This window comes from Pan paniscus, chromosome 1 (genome assembly GCF_029289425.2).
Source record: "Pan paniscus chromosome 1, NHGRI_mPanPan1-v2.0_pri, whole genome shotgun sequence".
Lineage (NCBI taxonomy): Eukaryota > Metazoa > Chordata > Mammalia > Primates > Hominidae > Pan > Pan paniscus.
The window spans coordinates 68,275,624-68,291,499 of record NC_073249.2 but is presented as its reverse complement, the minus strand read 5'-3'; the positions used below and the strand labels follow the sequence as shown (position 1 = coordinate 68,291,499).

At 48.1% G+C, this 15,876-nt stretch overlaps 1 protein-coding gene across 3 annotated transcripts in view; it reads left to right on the top strand.

Annotated features, from left to right (window-relative positions):
- The window catches only part of CACNA1E (calcium voltage-gated channel subunit alpha1 E), a 498,274-nt gene that overhangs the window by 159,827 nt on the left and 322,571 nt on the right, over positions 1–15,876 (top strand). For all 3 annotated transcript variants that reach the window (XM_057301979.2, XM_063603599.1, XM_063603598.1), the window contains exon 3: positions 7,733–7,999. In XM_057301979.2, the coding sequence (XP_057157962.1) occupies positions 7,733–7,999 (267 nt within the window). The remainder of the gene's footprint in view (positions 1–7,732; positions 8,000–15,876) is intronic.

Genomic DNA, 15,876 nt, shown 5'->3' with positions numbered 1-15,876 from the left:
TACAGGTGAGAGCAGTAAGAGGAAGAGAAGGAAACGGTGAGAAACTGGGAGATGTGGTGGCTGGGATGCCAAGAACGATGACCTCTGAGGAGAGGGGGAGGTCAGTGGTGTCAAATGCTGCACAGTGGTCAAGTAGGAGGGTAAAAAAAGGGACCATCAGGGGTTCAGTGGGAGTCTTAGAGCAATTTCTGTGGAGTGGAAGGGGCAGAGCTAGTAAATGGCCTGCCCAGGTGTATATTTCAAAACTGGCCTTAAGTCCATATCATATGGGAATGCCTTCTTCACTTTGATTATTTTATACTAGGTGGGTGTAACCAGCTGCTCAGTGTAGGAGAGAGTGGGAGAGAGAGGGTGTGGTGATGGACAGGTGGTGGCTTAATCTGCTGATGATTCCAACACAAAGGGTTCTTGGAGAGGCAAGATTGGTGGGTGCAGTGGAATCTTATTCTCTTTCTCTGGGCCTTCAGGGCCCCTTTAGGCTTGACGGCAGCTGTGAGCTGCATTTTCTGTTACTGCGGCATTATCTTCAAGAGTGAAATGTAGGGAGTGGATCAAGACCAGGCAAGACACGAATCCAACCTGGGCACCTTCTCCTAGGCACTGCCTCCTTTGGGCTAGCCCCTGACATGATACCTGACACGTGGAAGGTGCTCACTGCATGTCTGCTAAATGAACGAATCGGCCTGAGCCCACCCGGGCTGAACGAGCTTTGCAAGGTGTGGGCTGTGTTGTGTTTTCTGAGTCAAGAGGCCGTGGGGGTGGATGGATGGATGTGCTCCTGCCGGTTGTTCTCACCCTCTGCTCACCCCCATCAGTGGGAGCTGGGGCGCTGCTGAGTCCTCCTGCTGCACTTTGCCTTGGCCGAGCAGCAAGGTTGGGCCCTGAGGGTGGGAAGGGAGGTAGACAGTGATGGGCATGGGCTCCTTTGCTGTCTGGGGCTAAACTCCGAACCTCCAAATCAACTTTCCCAATAAAGCTTAATATCTATTAGGGTAAGCATATTTTTGGCTTTTCTCTGGGCTGAAAAGTGACCTCATCTTATGGGAAAGAAAGGCTTGAAGTGGTAATGCTATAATCTTCGTGATCCTAGATACATTGAAAGAAAATAAAAATGCTGATTGACTAATTAACTCCATGCATCTTGTGTACTGCCCCCCTCCCCACCCCCCAAAACATCCTAAACATTCATGCTCCAGGCTGCTGCTCCATGCCTCCAATAAACTAGCTCTTCAAAGAGATCTCTTTTGTATTCTTCCCTTTTCCAGCTGCCTCCAATGGGAGGGGATGGCTCCCTGCTCTGTTCTCTCCCAGTACTCTCCTGTGGTGCTCTCCACATCCCGCCTTGTATTCGAGCCCTTTGTGGGTATGTTTTCCCTTCTCCTCTTGTGAACTGTAAGTTTTTAGAGGCTATGACTGTGTCTAATTTATCTCTGAGCCCCAGAATCCCTGAGAACAATGTGTGGCTCATCAAAGGGGATTAATGAGTATTTGTTAAATGGGTTTATGAATTCATGAATAAGTAAACAAACACACAGCTCTCTCAGGTATCATGGCCTTTGGGTCTCCAGACACTGGTCTCTACTATTTTTTTTTCCTTTTTTCCTCCATTCCTCTTTCTGACCTGATCTCAGGCACTTACATGTCTCTGCTCCTCTGTCCATCCCCCGCACAACAGAGTGTGTTCATCCCTGGCTGCACTTCTGAAGTTGGCTTTCAGAAACAGTCTGTAGACATGCAGTGTTTCCAGTGTGTTACCGTGGTCACAGCTACTGAAGGTGAAATGTACATAACAAGTACTTACGTAGCACTTACTTATTGTGTGCAAGGTACTGATCTAAGAGCTTTATGCATATAAACTAACTTAATTTTCACAACAGCCCAGTGGAGCAGAATGGTATTATTCTTAACAATTAAACCCTCTGGGAGACTCTCTGGTTCAAGTCATGCCTTACCTCTCTAAAGCTCAAGATCCTGCCTATAACTTGACTTTTAAGCAAGGAAAATATTATTTTGACATGCAGTATGTTAATAATGGTCACATATTGTGAAGAATCCTGTCCTTATTATTAGGAGATCCAGCTCTGCTATTTCCTAGCTCTGTGCACTTGGACAAGTCCCTGACCCTCTGGGTGTTCAGATAACAGGATGTGCCTCACAGTCCTTCTGCAAAGATGCAATGAGAAAACATTACGGTTGGCACCCAGGAAGTGATGGGTTGTCATAAATGAATGGTTTTAAAAACATTTTAAAACCAACTTTGCTGACCTGTGGTTAGCTGATAGCATGTTGGAGTGTGGGGCTTCTCAGGCTTAGGTTTGAGAGATGCTGATTCTAGGGACGGACATTACATAAGGATGTGAAGTTATGTTTTCACCCAAGTAAGGGCTGTGAGGTATTGTGAAAGCCACCAGACTCGCAAGATGTCTGCATTGCCATAATGCTCCTCTGCTCCACTATGTATTTGCACATGGTCTCCTGCCAACTTTTTTCTTAAGAACCCACTCCCAAATCCTCTCTGCATTATGTTCCTTAGAGCACTGCTTTGCATAAGAGTCTATTTCTTGGAAAAGCTCAACGGAGGAAAAATAGAACAAAAGGGGCTCTGATAACTTAAGCATAAGCTATCTGAGTGTAACTGGCAGGGTGGGGGAAGATGAAGGAGCAGGCCTGGTGGGAGGGGCACAGGCCATTTGGATGAAGCCCACATTCACAGACTTCTCAGTGATGGGTGAAAAATCTCTTATGAAGATGGCCCAAGGCCTGACAGATCTGGGAAGAGCTTAAGAATGAGGGTAATAGGCCAACTGCTTCTCCAACTTTGCCACTCATGTCCATCTGTCTTAGTACAAACTCCCACAGGCTGCCTGATCTGGGGCAGTGTGGACACCTTGTTTTCTGCCTTTTCCAGAAGAGGCTGGAGGGACTACCTACCAGTCCCCTTCACATCTGATTGCAGCTCGATGATACACTGCAGTAGAGGGGCTGCAGGATAAATGCTTTGAAATGTAATAGTCTTCATGGGCTTTATAAAGTAGGAAAGTTTTCCACTTGCTTCCTTAGCTCCTGTCGGGTTTCCACTTTGCAGGTCATTGCTTTCAGAAAAACATGTGGAGCATTTGGTAACCCCATCTTAACTTGGGAGGGTGTGTGTGGGGCTGCACTTTCCAACTACTGTGAGATGGGCTGGCTGCATTGTGGTGAAATTTAGTACCTCAACAAAGTCCCATAGGGGAGTAGAGGGCTGTTGACAAGAGGTCAGAGCCTAGGAATATCTAAGCTCTGAGGCATGGTGCATGGGGTGCTGGGCTGCCAAGCACTCGTGCTCAGTGACCAGTAGATGGTGCTCTGACAACAGGAAAATACAGTTACTGTCCCTCTGAGACTGGAAAGGGATTTTCAGATGGTCTTCAAACTGGTTTCCAATCAGAGTTATGACTAATTGCTGATTTTCCACATTTCCATTTGTGGATCCTTAATAGGACAGTGGAACTCGGGGCACTGGAAGGAGAATGCCCACCAAATTCCCATATGAAGAAATTCCCATATGAAGTCATGCAATACTGCATGACTACAGTATTCTGGTCATGAACTTTTTCTGAGGATCCTCCTGGATCTTGGGGGCATGGTGCCAGGAACACTTGGCCTCTGATCAAATTCAATTTGAGGATGGTAAGCATAGCATTTCCATAGGCTTAGTGTCATTGTATAGTTTCTTCTCTTGATAAACAATTTAGAATTACCCTATTGCTGTCCTGAAGGGCAGCATGGGTTTTAGAAAGAGCTGCAGATTGGAAGTCAGATGTGTTAGAAGTCCACACTCTGCCGCTTATCAGATGTGGGCAAATGGCTTAACGTTGCTGAAACTCTGCTGCTTTGTCTGTCAAGGGTCGTGATACATGTGTTACCAGGCTCACCTCAGAAGTTTGGAGTCAGGCTCAGCTGTGGGGCTTATGTAAACTGAAAACTATTAAACACATATATTATTCAACCATTAAAATTGTAGCCACTGGCGGGGCGCAATGGCTCATGCTAGCACTTTGGGAGGCTGAGGCAGGTGGACTGCTTGAGCCTAGGAGTTGCCAGCTAGGACAACATAGTGAGACCGTCGTCTCTATAAAAAAAATAAAAACAACAACTGTAGCTGCCTTGGGGGCTGGTAGAATGGGGGATTAGAGAGTATGAAACCAGTATAGAAATTCATAGATCTCAAAGCTCTCAAGAGCTATGACAGCCAGGTGGGGGTGGAAGATGAGAGTCTGTCTTCCTGCTAGCACTGCTGCCCTTAGGCCAAGTCTCTTCACAAAGCCATTTATGCCATTATGTTTGCCCCTTTCCTTTTTGGCTGCACCCTCCAAGAATTATCCCTTTTAACTCACATAGGTGCTGAAACTCCCTAAGGTATTCCACATTAATTCCCAACCTATGCATTTATGATTCCTGTCTCCTTGGAAGGCAAGAAGGCAGATATCAACTCCAGTGTGTCGTCGCATTTGCACATGTAGTATCCCATCTTGAGTATTCTAGGTCTCTGAAGAATTACAACAGCCAAAGAGAACACAGGACGTGGAATACTGGATCTCTGCTGACATCTGATAACACTGAAGAGACAAGTCGGGGATCTCTGATGTTCCAAGAACTAAGTCTGGGAAGTAAAAGGCTAGTGAGCCCTGCTTATTCTGGGCATTGAGAAGGTATGCCGCCAGCCTGCTGAGGCAGAACCACAAAGGAAAGGGGTGAGGTGACAGAATGAGAGTGAAGTTCATGAAGCTTTCTGGCCTGCGAGGTTATACAATCTAGTATAATCTAGTGTAAAAAGCTACATGATTTATGTCATCACCCATCTTGTTCCTTATAGTATCCTCAGTGCCTAAAACAGTGCCTGGCACCTGGAAGGGACTCAAAGATACTTCTCTAATGATTTGAATGAATTTTGTGCTATGGATTATGGTACTGTCTGAAAGCAGCGACATACACTTAATAATTTCTGAAAGCCCTTTTTCTAACCCTGTGTAGTTTACAGGGATACCGAGATAGCCACTTGGGACTAGTTCTAAGTGACTGGCTGACGGGACTTCATGGTTCACAGCACCACCCTCCCTCCGTTTCACGACTGACTAGGTATTCAGACAGAAGAGGACCCTCTGATTAAAGCAGGAGGAAGGACAGAGTAAGGCAGTAATGTGAAATCAAAGTAACAATTACAGCTGACTCACCTTGAATAGTAATTTCACCTGAAATGGGCTCCCCTGAATCCAAAGGTCAAATGTCTTCCCCAAGGGCAGCAGGCTGGACATGTTGAGACCATTCCTTTGGATTTCCAGTAGAGAATTTTCCTTCACACACACACACACACACACACACACACTCACATACATTCTCACACAACAGACACATGTCAGTGCTCACAGGGCCTTGCCCACAGACAGACACATACCCGTAGAAACACACATGCCATGCACTCAGACATCACCTCACTTCTCAACAGTTAATCTCACTTCATAGGCGTGAAGCCATACTCACCCATGGTTTCCAACCTCTGGGCTTTGGTCAGTGTCTGTTTCCTTCCTCAGCCCCTCCTTTCCTTCTTCCCTTCCATTGTTCGGGTTGGGAGGATTTGGAGAGGCCTATGTGTTGAGCCAAGGCAGGAAAACGCAGAGGACGGTGTGCCCCAGCTAGTGTGGACATGGGAGGGGACAGCTGGTCCCTGCCCTCAGTTCAAACCACCAGTCACCTGTGGGGAAGGGCTTGGCGGCTAAACAGGAGCTCTTTCCCTGGGGCTTGGAGTCCACCTTTCCCACCTCTGCAGCTCAGATACCAATTCTATTTTTTTTTTCTACATTAATGGGTTGGGTTTGAGAAAGTCCGTGGAGCTTATTTGGGAGTAAAGGATGGGGGGCGGGAGGATCCTTCTGATTGTTCGCATTTCGAGAAGGGTAGTTTTAGCCCATAACTCACCATGGAGGGCCCTTCCAGGAGAGGTCGGGCAGGGCTTTCCTACAGCGGAACCGGGAGGCCGCCCCGTGAGGGCAGAAGCTCCCGCCAGGAGCCAGCACCACCAGCAGAGTGTGGAACCCCCAGAGGTCCTAGCCTCCTCCACGGGGCCTCCCAGGTGCTAAGTGGGGAGATGGGGAGAGGGTTCTGCCCTCTACTTGGAAATCCCTGGCCGTGTTCGTGGAGCCTGGGAGGTGCGGAGGAGCGGCGACGCGGCCATGGCGCTAGGCGCGCAAAGGCCCCGACACCTCACTAGGGCGGCGGCGGGCCCGTGGCACCGCTCCCGGCACCGAACAGGGCACAGCACTGGGGACACTTCTCTGCAGGGACCCAAGACGCGCGTGCGTGTGCGCCCCACGCCAGGCCCTCGCTCTCTTGCGGAGACTCCGCCGCATCGCTGGCTGCACCTGCCTCTCTCTTCTCGGCATTACTTGGGGGAAAGGGGACTCTTCACTGGACCTTTGCAGAGGTGGCTGCTACCCTTTGGCCACATAAATCAAGAAAGCAAGCCAGCCTCACCTCCCAGGAACCTCCAGCCTTCCGGCTGCGTCCCCGCCCCTCCCGCCTGGCCAGCTCCTCCCCCGCTTCTCCCAGCGCTCTTGCGCGCCTCGCTGCGCCTCTGCGCGCCGCTCGCTGTCCTCGGCCTCGCCTCCCCCTTCTCCTTCCGCATCTTCTCCAGTGCTCCGCCGAGGGCGCTGCCTGCGGGGAAGAGGGAGACTGAGCCGTTAGTGAGGAAGTTCGGTCTGTGGACAAGTGTGGTGCCAGGCCGCCGCGAGGCTCGGCTGCAACCTGTTCCTCGCCCGCCGGTGCTCGCCGCCCGCCCGCTCGCGCTCCCGCCCTCTCGGCGGCGCAGCCGCGGATCGCTGTTGCATGCTGATCCGGGGAGGCGGCGGTGGCGAGCGCTCCGGGCGGATGCTGGCACTCAGGCTTCGCTGCTCTCTGGATGCTGCTCAACTTCTAGCCCAAGCGCAGGAGCTTTGAAGTCATTTGTCCCTTTTCGCTTGGATCGACTTCTTATTTTGAGATTTTGGGCATTGCGGTTTACGCAGGAACCTCAATATCGCTCTCCCCACCTCCCTCCCTCTTTCTCCAACCTTTGGATGCGTCTCTGCTGGCAGATATAAAGACCCAAGTCTTCGCGGTGGAATTTCTTAGATGGACTTGCAGGGGCTGGCGTTATAAAGCATGTCATCGTAACCCCGTCCTCGTCTTTGTTTATTTTTTTTTAAAGTTCTTTTGTTTTCATTTTCCCCTCCTTCCCACCCCTTCCCCCAACCAATAAATCACCAAACTGTTACCTAGCGGGCCGGTGCCTGCCTCTCTCCCTGAACTAGGTGGTGCGTCTGCCAGAAGAGGAGCTATGTTTGAAGAGCAGCCTACTCCACCCCTCTCCTCTCTGGTCCCTGAACACCACCACACACTGGCATTTTGAAAAAAATATTTTCCTCCAGAAACTGAGCACCCCCAAGCCCTACCACCCGCTTTTTTTTTTCTTTTTTCTTTTTTTTTTTCCCCTTCTTGAGGAATGGAGCTTCGCAGAGGTTGCATTTAGATTCAACAGTTCACAGCGGCGGGCTGCTGCTGCTGCCTCTCCGAAGAGCTCGCGGAGCTCCCCAGAGGCGGTGGTCCCCGTGCTTGTCTGGATGCGGCTCTGAGTCTCCGTGTGTCTTTCTGCTTGTTGCTGTGTGCGGGTGTTCGGCCGCGATCACCTTTGTGTGTCTTCTGTCTGTTTAAACCTCAGGATGGCTCGCTTCGGGGAGGCGGTGGTCGCCAGGCCAGGGTCCGGCGATGGAGACTCGGACCAGAGCAGGAACCGGCAAGGAACCCCCGTGCCGGCCTCGGGGCAGGCGGCCGCCTACAAGCAGACGAAAGCGCAGAGGGCGCGGACTATGGCTTTGTACAACCCCATTCCCGTCCGGCAGAACTGTTTCACCGTCAACAGATCCCTGTTCATCTTCGGAGAAGATAACATTGTCAGGAAATATGCCAAGAAGCTCATCGATTGGCCATATCCTTTCTTGCCCACCATAACTCCCTCTCCCCCTTTGCATTTCTTCGGGTGAAGGGGGGTACCTAGCATGGAATGTATCCCCCACCCCTTCCTGGTGCCAATTTGCCCCTTTGCTGAAGCACACTCATCGGTGCATCTAAGGGGCAAGCTTGGTGCCGTGGAGACCCGTTTGGGCACTAGTGTTTTTCAAGGTAAGACTTTTGGTTTTTTATTTTTCCTATGTGGAAATCTTTAGTGTCCCTGGGTGCATCCCTTTCTGGGCTGGGCTTTGTCTGATTCCCAGCCCCCTCCCCACCCCTACTCCCTTCACATACCGCCCTCTACATAGATTGGGTTGCCCCAATGCTTCCTTTCATAATCAATTCTCATTTTCCTTTCTTTAAGCCAGCCACTCTGCCCGTATCCCCACCAGCCAGGAGACACCGCACTGTCTTCCTGTAGGGAAGTCAAGGCCCCACGAGGGGATTTATCAGTTCAGAAGTTCCCAGGGCCAAAACCCTGTGTACAGATAGACAAATGAATAAATAAAACAGGCTTTTGGGTGGGGACTCAGCTAACTCTAGGGACTTAAGTTTAAGTTCCACTGAAAGTGGCATGAGTGAGTGTCTGTCAGGAGAGGTGATCTCTGTTGCCACAGCCCAAGGAGCTCAAACTTGGAGTTCTCCTCTCAGCCAAGAAAGAGCAGCTCATCAGGCCTGTCCTGTCCTTGGTCCTTGGTTGGGTACTCTTGCTTCTTAGTGCTTGACCCAGCTGATTGCTCTCCCAGTATCCAGGATCCAGGTGGATCGGCTGGGCCTGAATTCATCCGCTGAGGCCAGAGGTGTGCATGCAGTCTCTCTCTCCCTAGCTCCAAAGGAACTGCTCTCCCCAAAGCACTGGTGGGGGCCATCTCTGATGGTGGTGGTGTCAGGGTGAACAGGCATGGAAGGAGCTTCTTTGCAGGTTTAATCAAGTGCACCAAATGCAGGCTGCTGATTAGGCAGCTCACTGCCTTGTTCTTCACTAAGGATTGGACGCCTGGCAAGGCCATTGGGAATTGGGGGTGGTGAGGCAGTGAAGGGGATTAGTAGGAGGCAAGCTAGTGGTCTGGCGTTAAATATGGGGATGGGGTTGGAGACATGGGACTTTGGGAGGGAGATTTGGGAGGGATGCATCTGCAATGGAGGCCCCTTCTTTTCTCCCCTATTCTCCCTCTTTCCCACCCCCACCATCCAGGTGTGCAGCAGTGAGGCAGCTGGAGCTGCCTTGGGTCTCTAGTATTAGCCAGACACGCGGCTCATTTCCCCCAGGGCCTGGGCATCTCCCTACTCCCCCAACCCCAGTCTCTGGCCTTCCCCTTCTTCTCTAGTTCCCTGCCTCAGCAGCTCGGTGATTGGCTGGCGCGTGGTGCTTCTAGGCAGCACCCCTCATTAGAAACGAAGGAGCATCTCTAAGCAGATATTCTTCCTGCTGCTGTTCGCATCCTCCCACAGCAACCCCGGCTGGGCTTCTCCCTCTCTCCTCTCTGCATCCCGCTCCCCTGCTCCACTCTCACAGAGTGATCCCAGGCCATCCATTGCCTGAGTTGAACGTATCTAGCTAGGGTGGAGGTTTCGGGCGGGGGAGGGGTCGGGTCCCTGCAGTCACGCCTGCCGGTGCGCTGCACAAAGCGGACAGATCTCATTGTGTTGTGTGCTGCGGCTGCAAATATTCCTCTAGGCAGTCTACGGATTTCCCAGCTGGGCCCTCCTTTCTCACTCGGCTTCTACGGTTCTCTAAATCTTCCCATCCACCAGGTGCTGCCTTGCTGTGCCCCTCTCTTAGGGGCGTGTTTATTCAGACAGGCGCCCTCCCGTTTCTTTGCGGTAGACAAAGCCGCCCAACCGCCCCGCGGGTGGCAAAGTGTGCCAGCAGCCATCGTTGGCACCTCGGACAGCGCCGCTGAAACTCCCGGCGGCCCGGGGCTCCCCAGTTACCCGGGTTCAGCACCTCGGGTACTTCTGGCCGGGCCCAGCCTTGGAGCTGAGAAACCAGGCACATTTCCTACACCACGCGGTCACCTTTTTTCACGTTTTCTCTTCCGCTGCAAAGACACCGCCTTTCCACCAGGCGTTGCGAGCGCGCAAGGTGCGGCTGTGAGTCTTACTCCTCCCTTTCCTTGTCTTTGGCCAAAAATGGACCAAAGAGAGTCAAACGGGAGACTCTCGAGGGAGTTGATTTCAGCATCATGCTCAGTGCCTTGGCCCCGAGCCCTGTCCCAATGGTCTCTTCTGTCTGCATAGTGGGAAATTTCACAGTGGTTCTACAGCATGTAGGCTGTGGTAACAGTGTTCAGGGAACATCTGCTAAGGTGTTCAGTGGAGCCCTGTTGGAAAATATAAAATACACCATGTACAATGTAATTGACTAATATATTCCCTCTGGTGGTGACCACGTGGAAACATTGGGCTTCCGTGGGAAACGCACCTAAATTCCTAGTCTCACCTTCCTTTCCTTTCTAAACAAACAACTTCCCAAGTATCTTGCTTTGTCTTATTGGGAGTCAGTCTGGTTAGTGGTTGCCCATAAAGCTTTGGAGCTAGGCTGCCTGGGTTGAAATCCTAGTTCCTTCACCAGCTTTCTGACCTTGAAAATTACTTCATTACTCTGTGACTCAGTCTTCTTACCTGTTAAATGAGGATAATAATAATAATACTGGGAGAATTAAATGACTTAATATATATCACATGCCTAAAACATTATCTAATTACCCAGTAATCACTAGTTGTTATTATTAATGGCATCTTTCAGAAATTTCAGCATGCCTGAAGTGGGGAGGGGTCTTAGTTCAGGTGAAGTCCTCTAGATTCTTGCCTCTCAAAGAGAGCAAGGAGCTGCATCCACATCACCTGGGAGCTTGCTAAAAATTCAGAATCCTGGGCCCCACTTCAATCCTGCTGAATCAGAATCTGCATTGTAATAAGATCCCTAGGTGATTAATATGCTCATTAAAGTTTAGGAAATACTTCTTTGCTCTTTGTAAGTGCCAGATTTTTTTTTTTAAAGAAAGGAAGGTTGTTCAGTTGTTCAGAAAACATGTCAAGACCTGCTTTCATATTGACATATGCACATTTAGCATGCTTGAGGATTTTGTTTGTGTTACAACACGTTTTGAGACTTACACTTTCATTGGCTGCAGAAAGTCACTGTAGGACGAGGGGGATAATGTACACTTCTATGTGCCGCATTAGTGGTCTCATCATGCTGTGCATTACTGGTCTTTAATCATGTTTGTCTGAAAAGATTGGTTAAGTAAAAGGAATGGTTTAATTTATGCTTCTAGGATCACCCCGCCTTGGAGGGGGAGGGTAATCTTATCCAGTTATTAATAGGGGAGGTCTAGTTCTTATGGGAAGAAATGCTCAAGATAACCCAGATTTGGCATGAAAGATGGTGGCAAGTCAACAGCCTACTCTGAATGTGTTTCATTTTTCTTGGAAGCTACATCTGCATAGGGAGATAATTTTATTTTCTTATGGCACTTTCCTCTGCAGTGGATACCATACTCTTTTTAAAAATGCTAATGCGATTTAAAATGTGATGTTACATTCTATACAATTCCTCGTTTTCGTTTTCTTTTTTGCTCATCTAATAGATCTTCTCTGGCACTTAGCTGTTCTGAGTGCCCTCCCATGTTCACCGTGCCTCACGCTTACCAGCTCTCACTGTTTCATGCCCAGGGCCCATTACCCTGTGGGCATACAGCATCTCTCATGTGGTTTGCAGGATGCCCCACACTTGTTTGAACTTTTCCAGGTCACGGGTGTGAAGGCAAGAAGTAGTGTGTCTGGCTTGGAGACTCTATGCCAGAGTTGGGCAATAGGATATTCCCCCCACAACTCCATCGCCTTGGTTGTCTCAGCAGGGGAGCACATGTTTCGTGTGGAAATGAATATGGCTTACAGTAGGAAGGTCAAATATGTTTGCAGTCCTGAGATAATGAAGCTCATCACAATGAACCTGTGGACATTAATCCATGATTTCTTATTGTAGAGAATTTCACTGTATCCCCAAAGCACTCTGGCTATGGATCAGAGGTTGTATGCTTTATTACTGTGAATCTCCCATTGTAAAATGTCCGTTTATTTTGGAGGATTTTGGTGAGGATTACCAAAAGTTTTAGTTCTTAAATCTCCCATTTTGATGTCTTCTTTTCTTCTGCTTTTGTTGCCTATAAATGTATAGCACATTGCAGGATAGTAGACTGAGGTCCCCGTAAGAATTTCAGGTTTGATGTAACTAGTGAATCATGAGTCAAGATGCCTTGATTAGGGAAGATGATGGCAGCTAACAAGGATGAAGTCTGTAATTATATCCTATGATCAGATAATGCAGAGGGGTTCATATCTTCTGTGTACCTGTGCGTGGATGCAGATGGTGAAACAGATAGTGACTGGAGCTGGTACTGGAGCTGTAGGAGAAAGTTCTTCATTTTCTGAGCATCCCAGGACAATCTCTGAACTGCCTGTTGGCTTTGCTTTTGATATGAAGTGTGGGTAATGTTTCATGTGGAAACCAGGCCATGACTTGTTGTGGGGACCATTTGTAATTGGGATGCAGCCTGGAAAATGAGTTGGAGTGAAGGAATTTGACAGAAATGAAATGACTTGAGGATAGAGACAAAAATATCCTCAATGTGATAGTTTTGTCTGTTGGTTTGCATGTCATTATTTCTCCACTTCCCTCCACTTGCTTTTTCTGCAATAGGCGCAGTGCATGCTATGAATTAAAGGAGGAAGAGGAAAGTAATGAGAACAGGCCTGCTTTTTTTTTTTCTTCTGAAACATCCAGACTCTGAAATTATTAGCTCCATCCAAAATTACTTATCTCTTTATAGCACTGCTGTACAAAATGTAGGTGTTTTTCCCCCTCAAATTCTGCTGCTTTCCCCCTTCTTTATAGGAACATCTGGTTTCTTTCAATCTTCATATTCTTAGTGAAAATAAAACTGAGTGAAGCTTTGCTAAGCTCTCAGAACTCTTGCAAACCCTTGACTCCATGTGTTTGATGAGCAGGTCAGCTACCTCCCTTACGTCATGCACAGGGCTGCCTGGAAAGCTACAGCTCACCAGACACCAAAGCCCAGATGTGCAATCCAGTCCATCAATGGTGACTCTGCTGATCTTATTTTGCTTATCACTGACCACAAAGACATAAAAGAGGAAACCTAAATGCAACTCTAATTAATATCCTTTTATTCAGAGAGAGAGAGAGAGAGAGAGAGAGAGACCAGGTCTTTACTTTCTCTTTCTGCCTGTCTTTTCATCTTTCTATATTTCTCCCTCTCTCATTTTTAGGTTCAGCCTTTGTGAATAATTCATTATATGTGTGGGTTTTTCCTAGGATTTTCAGAAAAGGAAGGTTATTTGTCTTCCTCTTGGGTAGGATTATTAAGGTCTCTCACAGAGGACCAACTTCAGGAATCTACTTTTTCTCTAAGACCTTTGTTTTCTGCAGTGGGACTGTCACACAACAGAAAGGAAGCTGGGGAGAAATCTTGTAACCTGCTTTTTCTTGTCATTTTTATGATGACTGCCTCCTACCCAGCCCTGTTACATTTGAGTGCCCCCAAAGTATGCAACTACTAGCCTTTTCTACTCAGAGACTGTGGTTAAGTGGAAGGTACATGTCACTCTGAATCCTCTCATCATCTTGGGTTTTCACACTGATGAATGCCGAACGACTAGGCTAAGGAACAGTCCCCTGTAACCATTTCTTTTCAAATTCCAGTGTGAATTTTTATAGGAATTACAGGGAGCAGGGGTAGTTATGGGGACCAGGCGTGGAAATTAGTGTCTAACACTCCGCCACCACTACCACCACCACGATGTGGCTTCTAAAGCAGTCCCTTCCACAGAGGGATAGAAACATGAGGGGCTTGGATCAATGTTACTTTTCCCAAGCCTTCTAAACATGCACAGAGAGGATGCACGTGTGGGTTCACCCATCAGTCATGTTTCCAGCATCAATCTTAATTAAGGACAGAAGGTATAGCACAAAGTTTTTAGACTCCTCCAACCTCGTGGTTTCTTAGTGTTAAGGTTATTGCAGAGAGATGTTTATGGTGTATCTTTGCTCGCTGAGCACCCCAAATATGTTTCCTTATAAAGCTTGACGAGCCCCAGTGTCCTCATCTCTGGAAAGCAGGGAGCAGCTAGAAGATGTGTTCTTATAAGGTGAAGATGGGCCAGATTAAGGGGAACAGCAATGAATGACTTTAAAATGTGTCAGTTATCCAAGAGATCCTCCCTGCCACCTCCCAGAGCAGTGGGTACTTCTTAGGAGCTTCCTTTATTGTATTTGGAGCTCCAAATTTGTAGGACTAGATAGTTCCACCCTTAATCCTCTTACTTATTAAAAAAAAAAAAAAGGAGCCTCAAATAGACCCATTTGTAAAGCAGTAGTTAATCCCAGAAGCAGGTGGGTGGGGCTTGGGAATGCTATGTCCAGCTAGGCTCCAGCCACGCTCCAGCCACGTGAGGCTTCAGAGAGAGGCCCTGCCTGGCACCTGTGCCAAGCATGTTTTTTTTTTTTTTTTTTTTTTTTTTTTTTTTTTTTGCCTGTGGGTGGTTGATTTGAATCACTGTTGCAACTCTGCATAATCTTGAGGCTATATTTTTTTGTGTGTGCTGCATTTTGTCTTTTGCTGCATTTTTGCTGCATTTGGGCTGCATCGGTTCTCTTCATCTGTGGAGAATTCGGAAAGCCTCTTTCAGATATATGCCTGAGCTTTCCAAAGACTTGTGTCATTAAAGGGGGGTGTCATCTTTCTTCCCTTTGGGGGAGGGATTAAAAAGGATGTAGCTGGATGGTAGGTAGCAGGCTAGAGGGGAAAGGAAGAAGTGCTCTGGTGTAGATCATGGGTGGAGCCTTGATGATACTCAGTCTATTATGGCATCATTGCTGAGATGCAGGACATCATGCGTGGCCTTCTGGATCCAGAGCGGAGGCTCTGAAAACCAGCACTAGGAGGAAAATTAATACTCTCGAGCCTTTCTCAGCCTTCAGCTTTGCTGTAGGTTGGAAGTTTTTCAAACTTTCTGTGCCTCTTTCTCAATTTCCACACCATTGTCTCATGGGACTGGTCAGAGCCAAAAAGCATGAAATGGATTTTCAACAGTCACTCACTAACGTCCTGGCAATTTCCAGCTGTGTTCTCCGGGGAACTGTTTTGCTGCTTTTCTATCAGCGACCATTCCTTTCAGCAGGTGATTTCCATCAACATCAAGGCTAATTCCTCATTTAGTTCCTTTGTGTTGATGTCAGACATAGGCGGTCTGCCCGTTTCATCTACACTACTGGCTGTCAACCTGTGTCTCAGAATCACCTGGAGGGCTTGTTAAAATACAGATTACTACCCCCCACTCCCAGAGTTTCTGGTTCAGTAGGTCTGAAGTAGGGCTGGAGAATTTTTGTTGGTCACAATTTCCCAGGTGATATTCATGCTGCTGGTCTTGGACATCATGCTTTGAGAACCATTGCTGTACATGGTTTTGTTATCTGCCTGGCAATGCCTTTCTAGAAGGCCAGTCTTACAAATTGCTGATGCATTTCCTCATCCCAAATCTCTCTCATTTACCAGCTAAAGCCCTGCTGCTAACAAAAGCTTATGCTTTGGGTTTGGATAGTGAGGAGGCTTTGAGACTTCTCTAACAAAATGCTGATGACCTTGAGACCAGGGACATATTAAGCAAAATATATGTCATTATCAACTTTGAGTTAGTTTATCTTGTTCTTTCAGGACTTATCACTGAGAGCAGGCTCTTCTGAGAAGGGACATGCACCCATTTAATTCCAGCACCTAGCACATGCTGGCACATGGTGAGCATTCAGTAAACTTTTGTTGGATGATTTAT